The sequence below is a fragment of the Perissodus microlepis genome, chromosome 23 (genome assembly GCF_051167445.1).
Source record: "Perissodus microlepis isolate ML-2025 ecotype Zambia chromosome 23, ASM5116744v1, whole genome shotgun sequence".
Lineage (NCBI taxonomy): Eukaryota > Metazoa > Chordata > Actinopteri > Cichliformes > Cichlidae > Perissodus > Perissodus microlepis.
In genome coordinates this window covers 2,934,359-2,955,546 of record NC_140482.1, presented here as the reverse complement: position 1 = coordinate 2,955,546, position 21,188 = coordinate 2,934,359, and the positions used below count along the sequence as shown (strand labels likewise).

General features: G+C 41.5%; 1 protein-coding gene across 1 annotated transcript in view; it reads right to left on the bottom strand.

The window, feature by feature from the left end:
- Positions 1 to 21,188, bottom strand: part of nlgn4xa (neuroligin 4 X-linked a) — a 112,946-nt gene that overhangs the window by 54,535 nt on the left and 37,223 nt on the right. Inside the window, exon 3 of the mRNA XM_084922098.1 lies at positions 14,451 to 14,603. Coding sequence (XP_084778224.1) covers positions 14,451 to 14,603 — 153 coding nt within the window. The remainder of the gene's footprint in view (positions 1 to 14,450; positions 14,604 to 21,188) is intronic.

The window sequence follows — 21,188 nt, the reverse complement described above, 5'->3', positions numbered from 1 at the left end:
ACTGACCAGCCAATTGGTGGCATGTAGTCTGACAACGTCACATTTTACTTGCTTGGATCACTTGGAACCCCGGCCGAGCAGGTACTGTTTTAGTACGTGGTACCAGGTACTATGACCTACTGGGAAACCCCAGGAACCATGGTGAACCATGCCAAGTCGATCTGAGTAGGTCCTTATGGAAAAGCAGCTTCCTACCAAGCTGTGATGATCATTGGCATTACAGATCTGATAACAAATAGTTCAGTTTTTTAAGTTTGATATGTAGAGCTACTATTAAAAACATGTTCACACATAGTCTAGTGGGAGGATATAAATATAAGGGTAAGCAACACAGCAAAATCATAAACTAGAAGCAGGGGGAAACTGCTAGCCTGGTTTTACCAAGATTTAAAAACACATCTTTAAACAACTTTAAAACTCACATGTAATATTATATTTGCAGTACGCTGGCTATAAATACCTCATTCACAGCCTCAAACTCAAACTGAACTAAATTATGTGCATGCAGGTTTTAAGAATTTCAATATGTGTATTATAATATATTGAATCTGTTTTGCTTCTTTAATACTCTGAATTGAAGAATGTTAACACTAGATTTACTAACCCTGCGCAAATTTGCGTAAATCCCCTGGTGTGTGTGTGTGTGTGTGTTGGCTTAAACAGGTGGAGATTGCTGATTTAATAAAGTTTCACCTCCCTGTTCTGAGTGGTGAGGTTGAGGTTAACCCAAGCCCAGGGACGAAACATGAATTTGGGTGTGTCCATTCTTTCTTGTGTTCATTGTCCTTGTTGTTGCGTTGGGTAAGTTGCTCTTTGTTATTTTATTTTATTTTTTCTTGTGTTGGGGTGGCACTATGGAGTTTAAGTAAGAGGACTTTAACTGTAACTGAAGAAAAGTCGAACAGGTGTAAGAAAGATGACCTCATACCTTTTGCAAAGTTCTTTGCTTAAGATTTAGGTTTTGCTGGTGTTCCTGGCCGACTGCAAAGTCCCACTGTGCAAGTTGGTGCTTCCATGGAGGAACTGCAAGTAATGCATCTCATAAAGGAGCTAGAGTTGCTCATTTAGGAACTGCTCATGAAGTTAGAGGTCATGCATTAAAGGAGAGAGCTCAGGAAATGGAGGAGCTGCATCTGCCAGTCCTTCCACTCTTTAGTCAGCCCCTCGGTCATCATCCCCTAAGCCAGAAGACAGCTTTGATGTGAGCAGTCACAAATTAGTCCCACCTTTCAGAGACTCTGAAGAAGATTCACATTTCACAGCATTTGAGCGCACTGCAGGTACATTACAATGCCCAAAGAGTGTGTAGTCTCCTTTTTTGCATGACACTGGTTCAAAACATCCCCGTATTCATGGCGTAGTCCTACTGTTTCCAGCTCAGTCCTACAGTGGCAGAGATGGGTTAGCGTGTGGAGTTCTGCATGGTGTGTGCGTCATTGCATTTCATTCAGTAGTTGTCCCAGATTGTGTCAGACAAATTTAAAATCGCTGTGCAACCTCAGTTGCAGTTGCGGTTATTGACATTATTCTCTGAAATGATTTGGCAGGCAGTGAAGTCTTTCCATTCCCTGAGGTCATCACTGACAGATACGAGTGTCATGAAACTCTGTTCCTCTATTAAACTTATAGTCGTGTCTCAAGTCTAATGTTGTGAAAGTCTGTCTCTCATTCCATCCATGTCAAATTACAGGTAAACCAGATCATGTGAGTCCTGACACGCCATTAAAACTGATCGCGGGTATTGGAGAGCCAGTCGAGCACGTGATTGTTGACTGTGTCGGTTCTTTTCCAAACACAAAATCAGGAAACCATCACATTCATGTCATTGTGCTTTAAAACCTGCGCCACTGTGAAAGTGCTTATCAGGTTTATTCAACCGTTGGGTCTTCAAAAGACATCTAAACAATCAGGCCACAAACTTCATGTACAAAATGTTTACCATAGATGTGACAGAACTTTACGTCCAGCACTTGTTACACAGAGAGCCAGAGTGCATGAGAAATGTTCTACCAAACCCAAAACACTGCTTTGCATGAGTGCCATGAGAGGTCATCGCTTCTGCTGTTTGCTACCAGAGATGTGTCAGGAATCTTTGGGGTTCAGTCCTACTGATTTAGTTTTTGGTCACATGGTGCACATTTTGTTACGTCTGCTAAAAGTCCAATCCAGAAAGAAGCATTTTGGACTACTTTACTTTGTTTGTGACTATAAATTCTTGTGAAGCTGACTCAACAGAGAAAACAAACTTTGGCAAAAAGTGATTGGTGAGTTCCTGAGTCCTTGAACTCCAGTTGACACCCAGAAAGCCAACCAGGTGAGTATGAGAAGTCTGAACAAAAGTTGCTGGGGAACATATTCTGATATCTTCTAATATGTTTGTTGTTTTGGAGCATTTTGTAAATAGTTTGTGAATGTTGAAATGAGTCAAAGTTAGACAACTGTCTTTAGTTTGCCTTTTACTCTCAGTTAGGGAAAACTAGGCAGCATTAGAAATGAGTTTGGTTTTGAACTGCTCATCTCTACAGCAAATATACTGCCATCTCATATTTTCAGTGGTTCTGTGTTGCTTGTCTTTTCTTGGGGGGTGGTTGGAGTGGGGAGTGGCACCTCGTGTTATGTGGAGGTTACCCTTTGTCTGGGGATGTAACACTAGGCTACTAGGCTAACATATCTACATTCCTCTGCTTTAAACATGATAGTAACTGTTTCATGACATTATTATACATTAAAAAATCAGAGTATTTCTCGGAAATTGTATCGAACCCAATATCCTGAATCAGTGACACATGGGGGGAAAGGAAAGGGCAGATGTAATGAGAACTAGTAGATACTGCTGAGTAGTTGGGACCAAGGCACTGGCACAATCTGTCAAAGGCACACAGAGCAACATTTGCAGAGCAACATCTGTAAGTGACAGATGACTCCACTCACCATCATCCACTCACCGTCTTCATGTGTACAAGATCAGAAGCATGTTTTTCAGGGTTTTTCAGCCCTTTTTTTTTCTTGTAGCAGAATGTGAACTGCAGCTCCAGCCATCGGCCTTTCTGTGTCATGTCAGAAGACATTACCTCATACCCTGACTCACAAGCAAAGTGGATAGCTGCTGCTCACCACTGTCGTGAGGCGACAACAGTGACAGCATATTCTTCTCTCTCGTCACGTGCTGTCATCGCTGCACAACCAGGGGGAAGAATTCTGGAGTGGTAATGACCTCCTCCCAGCAATAGCTGTCCTTGCAGAAACTGAGGAGTTATAGAGAAGCAGGAAGAAGAGGCTGCTTGGGAGGCTGAGCACTTTGCCTCTGACTACAAGAGAGGCTGGTAAAGGATTAGAACAGAAGAATTTAGAATGAAATACTAGAATAAAGAGGAATCACACAGAAAACGCAAGACAGCTATGTGACTAAAAAAGAGTTTTAAATAAAAGTAACAAACTATCAGCTTTCTGTCTCCCTATTCTTAACTTCTCTGCAATAAGCTACAAAAATCTAACTTTGTTAAAACTGTTATATGTTTAATTGTGCTCTTTGTTTGTGAGCAGGTACTATGCAGTGGTTTGATTAGAGTTCTCTCCCTCAAAGCAGTTGTCCGCTGAAGGAAAAAGAGTAACGAGAGCAGTGAGACTGAAACTCAAACTGATGTACGGAAACTAGTCTTAAAAAAACACACACACAAAATTGTGCAACACTATTACATAAGGATTCTTCCTCTTGGATAGTATGATAAAATTAAAACAATGTAGAGGAAATCCTTGTTGATGTGTGGTCAAGAAACATTTTCAGAACTAAATTCTGGAAGATTTAACAACAAGCTCGGTGCAGAGCACGGATGGTTACGTATGATGAGATTTGAAGGGGTTTTGAATCCTAATTAGGAAGGATGGGGTCTATGTCTGGATTCATTTGGGGATATATGGTGCTGGACCGTGGTGCAGATGTATCATGGATCCAGGTGACAAAACAATAATTATGTGAGAAGAACAATAAGGTCACGCAAGAGACTTTATGTTGGACCAAGATCTAAGGTGAGGCTGTGAGGAAAGCAGCAGTGGCGTTGGGCCTCATTTATGGTGTCTTTGTATAAATCTGAGTGTAAACTGTGCATATGAGCATTTTACATACAAATATATGAATCATTGGTATTTTCTTACCTTTCTTTGTTCTCTATGAACAAAGAAAAACAAACGATAAAGGCCTGGCAGTACTTGTATTTTTGTTCAGGGTAGGAACGTCTTTACACATATTAGTGACTGTTAACTGTTCTGTGTTTGTTTTTAATTAACTGTTATCACTTGTCTTGGGTAAGGAAAGCTGTGAGATGTGACATGAAAGGTGTGTTTTAGAGTGATGCTCTTTTCTTTGTTGCAGCTCTGCTTCTTTGCCACAGATTCAGCAATCAGTCACTGTGGTGCACAGTAACTGGAAAGCTTTTGTTAGCTAATTAGTGATATTACTGAGATCAAAACTAGTTGAATTACTGCAGTAGCTTGTAGCATTCCTTTCAAACTATAATGACTTGACTTGAAATTCTTCAGTGCTGCATTATTTCCACAGTGGTCTGAAAGTCAACAGCAGCAGTCAAACTCAATAATAGCTACATGCTCACATTTTGAATGTCAATACTAAAAAGGCTATTTGAAAGGAAAGTGTATTTAATTCTTCGCCAATGCAATGTGTGTCTTTATTTTAATAATTTCCAACAAGTATGTAATTTGGAGGGAATGAAATTGAGTGTTTGCGTGTGATAAATGTGTATTATCTTCCTTTAGCTGTGGTTTCAGCTTTTATAAAGTGTTAGCTTTTGTACACAAACCATCTGCATGCCCCCCCTTCCCTGTATCCATGAGCTCTGTGGTCTTCCTTATTTGCTCCTGCCTTTGTTAAATATATCCCTCCCCTGCACAAACCATCTCTGCCTTGCCTCTCCAACTTTGTCTCCAAAGCATTCCACCCGAGGTGTCCCTCTGTTGTACCCATATGTAGTCCGGTCTATTCTGGTCATCCCCAACAAAATCCTTAACATATTGAACTCTGCCACCTCCAGCTCTGCCTCCTGTCTGTTTGTCAGTGCCACGGTTTCCAAACCATACATCAAAGCATGTCTTTCTGCCATCGTGTAAACCTTCCCTTTCTCTCTTGTTGCTATCCTTCTGCAATAAATCACCCCTGATACTCACCTCCACCCTTCCTGTACTCTCCCCTTCACCTCTTTTGTGCACCGTCTGTTGTTTTGGGTGACTGACCCCAGTAACTATGCCTACTCTTTGCAGCTTCACTGTTACAACCAAAAAATGAAAATGATGAGCTGAAAACGAATGCTAAACGCTTCACAGTGCCAAACTCCATAGTTCACACTAATTAGTGCAGCACACAAAAACATTTGTCACAATACTGTTGCTGCAGCGCACTGGGATATTTGTCACTAAGGGTAATTGGAATCAGCTGTGCAGTTACAAGTCAATATGGTAGAAAGCATAATGCAACAGAAGATGTAGAAATAATAATTTCACACTCAGTGCAACAAGATCCAAAGATATACGACACAAACTGAAACTTTATTTTATGTCCAATCACTAAGGGTCTTTTCCTCCTTTAATGGTCATATAGTGAGAGATGCGCCACAACACTGACATGTGAGGTAATGCGCATGCACATTTGGATCCTGACATGTATGATCCACACAAGCATCGTTCTTGCTCCCCCGCATTGGGCAGCCGATATTGGCCTGACCCAATATTGACATGTGCTACTTTTTGACACATTATAGCAGGTTAATTTTAGCAACAGGGTGGATTGAGTTGTACACTTGTACTGTGGAAACAACAAGACCAGAGCAGAGCAATGTGAGATGTGGAAAAAGGTGTAAATGATACAGCCACTGACGGCCGTCCAGCAGGGAATTTGATGTTAAAGTGGTGCGAGCTGATGAGTGTTTGATGACTTCTTGCACCCGTCTGCAATCAGCCTGCCGGCACAGACACTATCGAGCTGCTCGGCCTGCAGAGATTGCTGTCCCTTCACACTAGGCATCTGCTTCAGCCCAGTGTCACACATTTACTCACTCACTGAGTCAGGCACCATTGCATGTTAGCACCTTCTCAACAGCTGCTGGAAATATCTGTGTGAATCCTTTGAACTGCAACACTCAGGCAATAGTGAGGTGACAATACTGCCGTGTTTACAGATGTTTCACAGACGATTCTCATTCTACCTGTTTTGTTCTTCCTTTGGTGGAGATCCACACTGGAGGATGAGTGTGAGAGCAGCGTTATCACAGAAACAACTTCTCACTGAAATCTATCTAAAATTGCAATTCTTAAATAAAAAGTCATTTTATTTATATAGTTCCAGTTCACAGGTGCTTTATAGAATACGCTACAGACCATCCTGTGTTAAATAAATAATAACAAATAACATTGTATTTATATAGCACCTTTAAGTTAACAATTCATAAAGGTAAAACAGACAACATAAAACAGGCAAAAATGAACCAAAAGCGGTTTTAAAAAGGTGAGTTTTGAATTGTTTTTTAAAAACACAGTTCTGAGTCCACAGTTCTTAAGGTTTGGGGGACAGAGTCCACAGTCTCGGGCCACAGTGGCAAAAGCTCTGTCACCCTTAGTTCTCATGTTAGTCTGTTTCATAGCAAGTAAGCCCTGATCAGATGACCTCAAGGACCTGCTGGGGACATCGGACTGTAGCAGATCAGAGATGTAGGCTGGTGCCAGTCAAAACCAGGATCTTAAAATGGACTCTGAGTTCAATAAGAAGCCAGTGTAGCTCAGATAGCATCGGTGTCATGTGTGAATACTTAGTCAAAAGCCCAGCTGCAGTGTTTTGCACAACCTGCAGAAGCTCCAGAACCTTTGACACATAAGCAGTGAGTTACAATAGTCGAAGCGTGAAGAAGTAAATGCACGTATAGCAATCTCCGGTTCAGAGCGAGATAAAGTAGTGCTTAACTCAGCCACATTTCTTAAATGATAAAAACAAGACCGAACCAGAGATTTCACGTGCCCATCCAATGTGAGAGTCGAGTCAAAGGTGACACCTAAATTCCTGATAGAGGATTTAACATAGACCGAGAGAGGACCAAGGGCTTTCACTATCTGGGATTAAAATCTGTCCGGAGCGCATACGAGGACTTCAGTTTTCCCCTCGTTGAGTTGGAGGAAATTTGCAGCCAACGTTTGATAGAATCTAAGCAGTCATTCAGAAGCTGAAGCTTCAATAATTCATGGGGCTTAAAAGAGATGTACAACTGAATGTCACCAGCATAACAGTGATAAGAAATGTTCTTGAAGGAGCCCATTATATGCTGGAGGGCGAGAAGATATATTAAAAACAATAAAGGCTCCAAAACCGAACCCCGAGGGACAGCACAAGTTAGGGAGGTAGAGGATGACCTAAAATCAGAGACCACCACAGAAAAACATCGGTGATCTAGATACGAAAACCACTCCAAGGCAGCTCCAGGTACACAAACCCAATGTTTAAGCCTTTCAAGCAGGATGTGGTGGTCAACTTTGTCAAACACCGACGCGAGGTCCAACATAAGCAGAACAGATCATTTTCCTGCATCATTACTCATCAAAATGTCACTTGAGACCCTAAGAAGGGCTGTTTCCATGGAGTGAGCTCTGCGAAAGCCGGACTGAAATTTAGCGCAATGCTGTGGTTTTCCAGAGCTGCTATAAGTTGCTTAGCCACAACATTTTCTAGAAGCTTAGCAATTAATGGTAATTTGGAGATCGGTCTGTAGCTGCTCAAAAGAGAAGGGTCTAGCTGAGGTTTTTTTAAAAGTGGGAGAATAGCAGCATTTTTAAAATAAACCAGAACTATACCAGACGCCAGTGAAGAGTGGATTAGAGTGAGCACAGATGGACCAATGGCCTGGAAGACATTTTTGAATAATTATGCAGGTACAATGTCAACTGAACAGAGGATGCTTTCACTGAATTCCCTAGTTAGAGAGAGATAGTTGACGATGGTTGGGCACAAAGGCTCTTTAACAGTCTCTCATATTTGACTGGGAGAGGAAGGGAAAGAAAAGTTGGGAAAAAGTGCACAGAGAGAATACAAAACAACAAAATAAAAAAACTGCAAGAGAGAGCAAACACAAGTTAATGGCATAGAATAGTAGCACTGGAGAGTCAAAAGCAGTGCATTAGAGGTTCTCCAGTGAGCTGAGCCTAAGGTCTAGAATATGATTTAGGGTCACCCTAATCATTCCTGAGTGTCAGCTTTTTTCTTTTTATACTCAAAAAGTGAAATTTTAAGCCCACTGTTAAAAGCAAATGGGACATTCTGAATCCAAACTGGGAGCTGGCTCCACAGAAGACAGGCCTGATAGCTGAAGCGCTCCCATTCTACTTTTGGAAACTCAGGAATCACAAGTAAGGCTATGCTCTCAGTGGGCTCGTTTTGTTTGATGCAGTATATAGGGGTCTTTGGAAGATATATAGGATCAAAACTTGATAAAACCTGCAGTTAGGGCTGATCCAGTGACCCTGAACGATTCCTCACTTGTGTTTTTTGGCTCAGACTGCTGTAGGATTTCATTTGCACTGTGGACTCCACCCACAGCACTTTCTTACTCACCCACATTCATACAAGTACCTAACACTTTAAGTAAACGTTCACACACTCACATGCTGATGTAGGTATTGGGGGCAGTTTGGGGTTCAGCAAGGACAAATGCAAAATGCAGTAGTCGGGGATCAAACCACCAACTTTCCAAATAGACAATCCGCTGTACCTCTTGAGCCACAGAAACGCCCCAAAGCTTGCAGTATTTGGTATTTCCAGATGGCTTCCCATCCAAGTACTAACGAGGCCCCATACCGCTTAGCTTCTGAGATCAGGCGTACTCACGGTGGCGAGGCCATAAGCCTTCCTATACTTTCTTTTTTGAACTTGACAGATAAAGTGCCTTGAGATTATTATTGTTGTGATTTAGCACTATATAAAAAAACCTTTTTGAATTGAAAACTAGATGGGGTTTGTTTCAAGTGAAGGATTTTAAACTGAAATGGTCAGTCAGTTTGGGAGAAACTCTCTCTGTAGTTCTTGGTAGTAAGCTTGTTAAATCAGATGGTTTTCATGGAACTGAATCTTTGACTTTTGCGTCACTTTGCTTTCTCCTAAATGTAACAGAATAATTTAGCTGTATTGGGAAACACTTTTTAATAGAGCAGGATGATGATAGAAATCTTAAAAATCAAGCCAGTCAAACCCTGAAACGTCCCATCCTCTGTAGGAAAAGAAACAAAGTAACAAACACAGAACTGTCACCAGTTTGTTCATAACGCCACTCTACGATGCTTAAGTAACCAGATTGATGCTCATGAGTGATTTTTTCCCTTTTTTTTTTCTTTGTTACATAAAGATTTTAGTATTTGAATGTCTGGATGCATGGTTAATCCAGAAAGGTGATTCTGCTGAAAGCTGAACAGAATCAACTTCCTGGCTACGCTGCCATTCTGACTGTCTTTTTGTTATTTGTCCTAATGTTCTCCTTCATCTGTTGTCTTTATCTGTTTTTTCATCTGTATTCTCTCCCTCTTTTTCTCATTCTCTGTCTCTCTTCTCTCCTCTTTTTTCCTCTCTGCAGTGCACACTTTTCCAGAACACCTTTTCCCCCCGGCTCCCAGGAAACTAAATATAGAGACTGGTGCAGACAGCTCAGCCTTATAACAAATGGTAAGCAGAGCAAAGCACGGCACAGTGCAGCAGAGCAGCGGCAGCGTTCATAAGGATATACTGTGGCTTCACTTCACTAAACAACAAACCTCATGCAAACAGCAAACAAACCATATGGAGTGCACTTTCAATTCAAACCCGGAAACAACAACCATGAAGGAAATTTGATATTTAACACCGAGATAAGTGTTTTATATATGTGTGTATCTGTATAACAAGGTGGTTGTTGAAAACAGCTTCATCAGAAGTGAACAACAACTGGTGTCAAGACAAGTTTCACTCATCCATATGTACAGATGAGTGACACATTTAAGAACAATATGCAAATAATTGAAATCCCATGTTATAGCCTTGTAACAATAAGATCTCAGCTCCGTTGAACACCTATGGAAGTTTTTCTAACGGCGTGTTAGACAGGGTTCTTGTTGGGCTCTGCCTGAAAATTTCAAGCACAGGAATAAACACGACAACATGAGACACTGAAAAGAGCAAAGGTCCTACCAGACCAGTCTGACTGGGGTTCATATGTGGCTCCCTGATCTGCAAACATTCGATAGTCTATTTCTGCTGCCTGTAGCTTTTCTACATGAAAGCCATGATCACCATGTGACTTCAAGTTTACACCTACAGCTGAAGCACAGATGGTTGTGAGAAACTAAAGGCCAGGGAGGTTGCAGCAACAGGTTTACATCGATAATTCATCGGTTACATGTCAGATATTTTTGTACACATTTTGTGTACAAATTATGCAAAATTATCTTAACAGCTTGGTAGGTGTATAGCTAACTACTCTAGCTACTTTCCTCCTTGGTTTCAGACTGGCTCCCACGCTGGTGCTTGTTTTTACTATTTAGTGCTGCATTCTGTACTTCACTGATCTGATGAGCAGATGCTAGCCTGTAGGAGATCATCATATATGGTTTGTTCAATGCACTTGTAGCTGCTCTTATCCTAACAATTTCCAGGGACTTCCAGGCTTCTACTACCAGCAGGATTTTGGCTTGTCCAGGTAACTTCAGGGGTAACCCTGGGTTTTCAGTACTATGAAAGCATTTCACTTCTTACTAGGGTAAATCGCCATGGTAACATGGTAACAAGTTCAACATACTCACACTCAATCCGGTCTTTAAGTCTGACGTGACTAGCCGTGTCTGGGCCTAAACTCCGCTGCAGGTCCATATATCAAACGATCACTATGGCATTACTGAGAGTTGAAAAACTGTCTAAAGTCTTTCATCTTTAATAAAATGATCAGCGTTCTGCTCTACCAGGTGTAACAATTGAGTTTAACATCCAGGCATCCATGAAAACGGAATTTATGACATTTAACGGAGTTAGAAGTTAGCAGGAAGTTAGCTCGCTAGCTTCTATCTAAATACAACATAGCATGTCCTGACTGCAGGGTTTTGGAAACAAATTCAAACGTACAGCTCTGTTATCACTTCCAACATAAATGAAGACAGAAAACTAAACAGCAGTGACGTTTGTAGGGTTACTGAAGTTTGGCTAGCTGGTATATAATGATGTGCTACGTGACCGCTAGCGACACAGCTATGTTAGCATAATATAAACAAGCTAACTTTTTTTCCACTCGGTAAAAGTTAACGTGAGTGTTCTCGGTGGTCAGGAACAAATGTAATCGCATGGCAGGATGCTGTAAAAGGACCAAACTTCAGCCAGGAGAACAACTGAGATAATCCATCCACAACACGAGGTTAGTCATTCATATACTGCTGCATGGGCTGGGCTGTAGTTACATCCTAAGGTTTTAAAAACTGAGCTTAAATAAATGATTAGCGGTAATAAAAGCCGAGGGAGGTCAACAGTGATCACTGACTGTTTTAGGAGCTTTTTGAGATTAAATAGAAGAAAATACAAAACATTAAACATGTTAACAACACAAAAGCCATATTAAACGCAGACTACTTTAGGCCCGGAAGTAGGATTCGTCACGTCATCACTTAACGACCGGATATTCTTTCTGTTATATGGATTCACTTAACATAACATTAGCGATTAGGTGAAGCAGCCACATAAAGCTGGTTATCAAGTTGTAACCTCTCCAGCTTGTTGAATGGTGGGGGAGGCTGTAGTGTTTTATTATGGGACATCCTATGTGAGGGTTCTGTTTTCTTGGTTAGTAAACTTCCTGCCTTTATGACCCTTTTGGTGAGCATGAGGTCACACAAACGCACCCCCAAACACAAACACACACACTCACATGTATACAGACACACATACACACACGTGCTTACACGTGCACACACATGGTGCCTTATCTTTTCGAACCATAGGGGGGTTTTACAATGGGTGGTGCTTGTGTGTACTGTAACTGTTTTCAATAAAAGGCGGCAAGGAAGGCTTTTTATTTGAAGCTGGCTAGGAGACAGGTGAGGAGCGTTTAGCTCCAAGAGCCTGGTTCCGACCAGCCTCCCTTGCTAGCAAGTAAAATCGATCGATCGCTGATTGTCTTGCTTCCTTGTCGTTAACGGGAATACGTTTCTAAACCAGCGGGGCCTGTGGAAGCGCAGACCCAACAAATGTATGTATGTAATTTGTTGATTTAGAACATGGTGTGCTACTCGATGCTAATCTGCTGCTACTCGAACACAGAACGCATACCAGGAATACCTGGAATAGTCGGTCAAACAAATGTCAATTTATCTGCCAAGAAATAAAAAGATTTCCACACCGTCTTCATTAGGCAGTACCCTTAATCATTTAATCCAGTTCAACGTTTGAGAGCTGTGATGTGCAGCTGTCACTTGAGAAATAAACAACAGCATTGACAGCACACACTAGATTATATTTTGTTTTCAAAACTTAATTTGATGTGTTTCATCAGGTTTAACAGATCCTTTAGGTTTATTTTCATAGTCACTAAATTAGTGCAACAGGTCATTAAGGGGAGAGTCTGTCTGGTAGACAAATCTGACTTGTGGGACTACTCAGTTAAATGCTATACATGAGGAAGCTGGGTAGGCACTGCAGGCAGGTAGAGCTAGCTGTGTCTACCCACCACCACTTTAAAAGGGCGACAGTCTTTAGAAGCAGAGACTCTGACCCTTTAGACAAACAGTTGGTCGAGATTTCATGTATGTAACAATGTACCAGTCAATTCATCAAACTTGATGTAAAGGAAAATCAAAGTTGTATGATGCTTCTACAAAGCAGTTTGAACACAGACACAATATCTTCCTCTTATCTTACCTAACTGAACAATTACAATCATGCTGAGTGGAAACAGGTTATTTGTATCTAAATCTAAGACATGGATGCCAAAATATGAGGGATTTATAAATATTATGCATGCTATAAAGACACTATAGAGGAAATATGGACTACTTATTCAAACTGGTAACTGTAAGTTAGTACAACTGTTAAAAGGCTTCAGTGCTTTTATCCATCTCTGTTTTATAATTACAGCGCTCCCTCGTTTATCGCAGGACTTACGTTCTAAAAATAACCCACGATAGCTGAAATCCCCGAAGTAGCCAGCTTTATTTTTTACAATTATTATAGATGTTTTAATGCTGTAAAACCCCTCACTACACACTTTACACACTTTTCTCAGACAGGCATGAACATTTTCACACTTTTACTCTCAAAGTTCAAACCTTCGTAGAAAAATAAGTCCAGTACTATAGAATGAAACCAAAGGCGCCCGCAGGTGACGACGTTTCGTCGACATTGTTGTGTCTGTTTGGCCAATCAGGACTCAGAACAGAATGCGCTGCACGAAAAAATAAAATAAAATAAAAAAATATCAAAAAAATTGCACAAAAAAAATCAGCCAAACAGCGAGGCCGCGAAAGGTGAACTGCGTTATAGCGAGGGACCACTGCACATCCCTGCAGAATGGTTGCACGCTGCCATCAGGAAAAAATGAAGCAAGTAATAAAGTTTATCAGAGAAACCAATGATTTTAGACTCATTCACAAATTCAACATACATCTTAATATACATGCATCGTTGTTTTCTAAAGGAAAAATCATAGTGCCTTTATGCCTACCTCATCATTAGCAAGATTATCAAGTCAGCAAGCTGTTTTGATCTTGACACAGTTGGACCACCAAACACAAGCCTTAGCACCCAAATCTTTGTCCATTTGCATCATGACTTAAATAATTACTATAATGACAAAAAGTGCAGCTTTGACTCTAAATCTGACCCTGGAAAAGTGTATCTGTCTTCATTTGTACATTTTCTTCTGACAACCTGGGATAGCTAGGTTAAAGGGTTTCATGTCAAATTAAAGAATGTTGTTACAATTTGATAAAATACTTTCAGAGAAACACGTCTCTTCATAGTTCATCTCGAAAAGAAAAGGGTAATTGTCCTAATAAGAAATGTGGGCTGCACTGATATAAAAGTATTTTAAACAGAGATGAATACAGACAAAAATGCAAACCACGTCCTAACCTGGCAACATGGAGGATTGGAGAACAGGAGAAAGAAACTGCAGCTTGAAAACTCCACGATGATGAGTGGGAATAGTGTATCAAGTATATCTGTGTACGTATGAATTTCAGCTGCAAATCAATTTTTGAGGAAAAGTTTCAAAGATAAATATGTGATCAAAGAAGAACATTTCTAATGTCCTGCTCCCTGAATGTAACAGCGAGCCAGTTAATGAAAGAGGGGAAGCCAAACAGTCAAATCAGTCAATAAATCAATGAACCACTTATGCCACAATCAGCACTTCTCCAAACCAGTTAAAACACCACAATTAAAGCGGCGGACTCACCGAGAACTCCGAGCCGGTAATTGATTGTGATGACGATGACATTTCCATAGCTGGCCAGGATGCTGCCATCAATCATGTTGCCAGTTCCCTCCATGTAGGATCCTCCGTGGATGTAAACCATGACTGGCTTTAACCCGTTCTCATCGTGGATATCTGTAGACAAGAAAATACAACAAAAATGTCTTTTTTAATTGAACCCAATGATTTTTTTAAAATCAGGAACTCGTTTTCATGCAGAATGTGATTACATTTTATTTTATTTACAACTTTTAAACAGATACACTAAAAGTGTTTTCAGTGCTATATTGGCACCTGAATCTACAAAAATCAGGAAGCGCACAATAATGTTTTACTGAGGTTACTAAAACAACTAAACAGACTAGATAAATAATCTGAGCTAATATTCAGTGTTTCACTTTTGTTTTATGAACTGTTCTAAAGACAGTATGATAACATATAACATATACCATTTTAATGTGTTTTAGGAAAACATGAAGCACAAATCAAATGTATGCAAAGATGACAACGTTTCTCTAACTTCCCAGACCATAAAGGGCTCCAGGCCGACTGTGACATTTGTTTGTCATTAGTGGAAAGAGATTACATCAAAGCATCAGATGCTTTAAAGACCTTAAGGCAACCACTATGTTTTAATTGCGGGGCCCCATATTGACAGTGTCATGATCTACTGTTGGGTTCTTATATTTCACTTAATGTGAAACTTTCAAACTGAAAGTGGTTTACATCGTTTGAATCACAAGGCTCTGCTTTTTGAAATAACAATTTAAAAAACTCAAACTTCCCTGTTTCAGGGGCTGAAAGATTATGAGGGTAATGACTATAGTATTACCATACTATACGATACACAGATTATTGTGTGTATGGTTAGCAGAATGATGTAAAGTGTAAAAGGTCATTCCTCAAAATAAGATCCGTGGCTCCTCCAGTTCATGTGTCAAAGTATCACATTTGATACGTCCGTTGAAAGAGCCAAGAGTATGAATTTGGTGTAATAGACTGACTGACTCTTGTAGTAGCAAGCACTACTGCTCACGTTGTGTAGCATGGCACCTTTCCGTTCACCAAACTGGATATTCAATGTTATTTTTTTACATTTCAGTAGAAAATATGACAACAAATTGTGCATTTGACTGGAAACTCATTTGGTAGCTTTTATATCAAAAAGCAAATACATCAATATAGTGTGACTGCATTATGACGACACACACAGTTATGTCGCTAACTTTTACGGTTACTACATAATTCACTTTCGTTTCATTGAACACTGTCTGAGAGTCATTTCTCTGTGGTAAGAATTACTGGTTACTGTTGGCAGGAAGCAAACATGTACAGTTGTGTTAAAGTTTCCACGTGTCTCTGTGCAGTTCTGTTCCAAACTGTGATTCAGCGGGTCCTGCCACAGTATTGAGTTGAGGTCTGGACTTTAACAACTGCAAGTGTCTCAGTGTTTATTTTGTACCTAATTCCATTTGTCAAAATAACCACATCTGTGGATGAATGCCACTGGAAGTGTTGAACTGAAGACAGATTGGCTGAGGTGGGTTTTAATGCACAGCATCGTATATGATTAGTGTGCATTAACATCTGTGCATCCACTGTAATGAACATATGACCACGGTAAATTATTTAACTATTGATAAGAAGAGTTTTAGTGCAGTGTTGTCATTTTAAAGTGATAAACTAGCTCTATAACATGTCTGTGAAGGTTCTCAGTCATCCAGGTCATCGTAGTCAAAGGAGCTTGGAAAGAAAAGCGTCTGGACTTCTTTAAGTTACTTGAAGACGTTTCACCTCTCATCCAAGAAGCTTCTTCAGTTCTAAGGTCAAATGGTGGAGAGTCCCAGATTTAAACCCAGTGGGAGTTTCCCCCCACAGAGGGACAAAGGACCCCCTGATGATCCTCACCTGACAGCTCCTTGGAGGACAGGACCAACTTCACACCCGATCAGCTCTGCACACTGTTAGACCTCTGCCTCACCACAACATACTTCAAATACAACGAAGGCTTTTACAGACAAAAACATGGCTGTGCCATGGGCTCCCCCGTGTCACCTATTGTAGCCAACCTTTACATGGAGGAAGTGGAAAGGAAGGCTCTTGGCTCTTTCAAAGGAAGAGTACCCAGCCACTGGTACAGATATGTGGACGACACCTGGGTCAAAATCAAGACACAAGAAGTGGAATCCTTCACTGCGCACATCAACGCTGTGGATAAAAACATCAGGTTCACCAGGGAAGACACAAAGGACGACTGTTTGCCTTTCCTGGACTGCACTGTGCACATTGAAGAGAACGGAAACCTCAACATCGAAGTTTACCGGAAGCCCACACACACGGACCAGTACCTCCTCTTTGACTCCCATCACCCTCTGGAACACAAACTTGGAGTAATCAGGACCCTACACCACCGGGCAGAACATGTTCCCTCTAAGCCTGAAGGAAAAAAGAAGGAACACACACATGTAAAGGAAGCACTCAAAACGTGCGGCTATCCTAAATGGGCGTTCTTAAAGTCAGCAAAGAGGCACAGAAAAGAAGACCAGACACCAGCGAGGGAGGATAAGAAGGACAGACGCAACAACATTGTCATCCCCTATGTAGCCGGTGTATCAGAGAAACTCAGGAGGGTTTTCTCCAAGCACGACATCCCGGTGCATTTCAGACCCAGCAACACACTGAGACAAAAACTGGTTCACCCGAAAGACAAAACGCCAAAACACAGACTTAACAATGTGGTGTATGCTGTACAGTGCAGCGAGGAATGCCCAGACCTCTACATTGGAGAGACCAAACAGCCACTTCACAAGCGCATGGCACAACACAGAAGAGCCACCTCCACAGGACAAGACTCAGCAGTCCATCTGCATCTAAAGGTCAAAGGTCACTCTTTCGAGGATGCCAACGTTCACATTTTGGACAGAGAGGACAGATGGTTTGAAAGAGGAGTGAAAGAAGCATCTATGTCCACTGTGAGCGACCATCTTTGAACAGAGGCGGGGCTTACGACACCAACTGTCTGCCACCTATAATCCAGTTTTGAGTTCCCTCCCCAGATGCCTTAATGCCCACTCACACCCTGGGCCATCTGACCTCAGGAAATCACATGAGAAGGTGGGGCCAGGTTTCACAATGAGCTCACCCGAAACCCTGGCTGATTGGGACCCACACCCAGTTTCACACCTTGGCTCAGGCGATTAGAGGATCAGGGGGTCCTTTTGTCCCTCTGTGGGGGGAAACTCCCACTGGGTTTAAATCTGGGACTCTCCACCATTTGACCTTAGAACTGAAGAAGCTTCTCGGATGAGAGGTGAAACGTCTTCAAGCAACTTAAAGAAGTCCAGACGCTTTTCTTTCCAAGCTCCTTAGACTAGCTCTATAACAGCATTGTACACTGGCTAGGCTAGCTAGCCTCTGTGTAACTCCCTTGTAGATTTGTTGTTGTGCTCATTCTGCTGTTTCATGACCCAATTTTAGCCAAGCTGTAGCTGTGGGGCAGATGTCCTTTTCTCTAGAATACTTTGTGATGGACAATCGTGCATTGTAGCCAAACATCCCCCCTCCTCACCTGTCCTCCGAACATTATTCCAGAAGCAGTTCATTACTGCAAACCTGTTTTTGCAATTACTCTGACCTTTGACCTCTGGCTTGGGCTGAATTTCCTGGGCTAACACACACCCGAATGCTCCTGACCAGCAAACCTTTGTGTTTATAGATGTGTTAGCTTCATTCCTGCAGACGCAGCAACAGTGTCCTTAGTTTTTCACATGCACAGAGTCCTGTGAAAACCTTTTGCAGTTGTGTAATATTCAGTTTAGATCATACAATCAATATGCAAGTTCTAAAAACTATTATAGTGTGTACAGCGGGGAAATTAGTTTGACCTTTCTCTTCTTTAGTAGGACCCTTCCATTTAAGTACCAGCCCATTTTAAAGTGGACATTTGAGGAGTGTTGTGCTGGAGATATGGTTTGACATTCTCGATCACACCTGATGGCTTTTACCCAGTAATCTCTATATCTGTCTGCTCTCCCACCTCCTCCCTTTGTTCTTTATATAATGCACAGGCAGCATGGCAATCAGGCCAGATGAATACCGTGTTTATGAAGCTCCCCAGTTGTGATTAAGCAGCATGATTAGTACATGTGTAGGTGGTCATTATAAATTAAGAGCGGGTCCTTTGCATAAAAGAAGATGGAATGAGATGTAACCAGTCAGAAAAAGCAAGGGCTGCAATAAATCGCTCAGCAGCAGCTTCTTCATCTGGACCTCAGCATATTTTAACAAGAAAATATCTGAGAGTACTCTGGGAGCACTCTGCTGCCACTGACACAGGAAAGCGTTAGTGGACACATCACTTCTATTAACCCAAGGGCAAAAACTCTAGAATGGAGTTATCAGTGCTGTCCTCACATTGCCCAGCATCTGCTGCACTATAACAGTTCTCAGTGTCCTGAGACCAACTCCGAACGAACACATTATCAATGGCCCTGCTGACTAGACTGCTGCAAACTCTCCCAAATGTCATCTCGATGAAAGCAGCTACTGAGGAAAATACTGAACTGGGAGTAGAGGTGACCAACTAAACATCTGAAAGTAATGATTCTGCATATACTGACAGATAGAAGCCTTTATACACTTCCATAAACTTAGTAAAAGCTTCTGTTTGAGAGAGCATATTACTGTTAATCTAATGTTTAACAGTATCATATGTTTTTATATTATTTTAACTTATGGAAAGTTAGCCTGCTTCTTTTTTATTCTTGATGATAATTAAATGATGATTAATTAACACAATATTGTGTTATGTGTTACATGCTGAAGAACCTAAACAACACAACCACCCCTGGACAATTTACTGATAGTTTTATGTCCTGTCAAATCACCGTAGGTTCACTGAGGCTTTCCAGTGCGAGGCCTGTGATCACCTGTGATCAGCCCTACTCATCATTTAAGCCAGGATGAATAAGGTTATTCTAGCACGTGACATTTTTTATGGAGATTATCTGCTCATGACTTTTTGGCTCTTTCAAATTGGCTCAGGTTTTAGTTACAACGTATAGACTAAAAAGGGTTAACATTTATAGAACTATTAACCACTCTGTGTCATCTGAATGAGTGAAATGTTTTAAATCATGATGTTTCACATCTCAGTATTCTTAATTTTCTTTCCATTGTCACCACAACCATCTAAACAGACCAGTTAGTGTGGATGAGTCTATCTGATTTGGCTAAAAACAAAGATGTCAGCGGCAGCTAAAACTGGTCACTTACTGGTCTGTTCTTCAATTCCTGTAAGCTGTGTGGAAAGCACACTGATGTGTAAAAGCTGGCTGTATGTATGAGGCATGTCAGTAAGCTTGCTACAAATTTAGGCAGGCGGGCAGGTGGGCATGGAGCAGGAGGAGTGTATCACTCCACTCCTCTGCATAGAAAACAATGAAGTGAAGCAGTGGAGAGCAGCCCACGGAGAGAGGTTATTAATCTCTGCTGTGCACTGAATTTGTACCTTAGATTTGCTAATGTCTCTGCATCAAAACTCTCAGAAGGAACTGGCGCTGACACCCAAAACCAACCTTGGCTTACTATGCATAAAAGCAGGCCTGTTAATTACAGGGCCATGATGGCTGGATGGTGTTAGTGTGTTCCTGTTTATCACTCAGCTCCACACTAGTAGAGGCCCAGTGGAACAGTGTGGGTGGTGGAAACAACCTTGAAGAGGCAGCTGCAGAAAAAACAACAGCCGTTGCCACTGTCATAGTCTCTAACTGATAGGCATCTGATGGTCGCTTCAGGCCTCTGTGGGCTCAGGCAAAACTATTTGTTGGCTCTCCATCAAGCTAACAGACAAACCGGTACTATCCATCTCTTCTGGTGTATTGCACCAGTGGAGTCTGAAGTCAGGAGAGAAGGAGGAGGTGAGTGAATGCACTCAGGGCACTTTTATCCAACAGAGAGAAGCCCATAGATTTAGAGCTGTGTTTTATGACTGGAGAAGGAGAGGTGGTCTTGGAGCACCATGTCCCAATCCTGTCAGCTTGGAATGCACTTAGAATTAAAGAAATCAAAGTGCTTCAAGTACTCCTCTCTCTGCCCTGTTCTTACTATCTCTGTGTATCTGGCTCTCTGTACTCTCTTGGGCATGTGGAGCTGCCTGGGTGACTGTGCAGCAACTTTGTCCCACACATTCATCACTGCCATCCAGGCTGGGGAGAGAATGTATTCTTCTACTGGCTGCGCGTGTTGCAAACATTACTCATTTTATATGGGTGTGGAGGCTGAAGAGAGTGAAGAGAGTGGGGTAATGTTTGGGGTAGTGTAGTGGGGTGGAGGGGTCCTTCAGCTTTTTCTGCTGTTGGCAGTAGAAGATGGTTAATGGAAACTCGGTAAAGTGCATCTCCATCGCACCACTATCACTGCAATCACAGTGATATAACCTCCTCTCTCAGGAGTGATAGTTGCTTTTTGGCCCAGGGCATGAGAAACAAACCTGCACCGCAGACCACCTACTCTGTATGTTTAAACCCATCAGAGAGAAGAAGGAAAAATCTTAAGCAATGACACATTACACAAGAACGGGGGGACCAGTCTGATGTAGCGATGTATCTCCATTTGAAAGTTTTGAGTATTGACAACGTTTTCTTTATATTGTATATTACTGTTTATAGCCATCTGTAAAACGTGGTGGAGGCTCTATCACGGTTTGGTGCTTCATTCCAG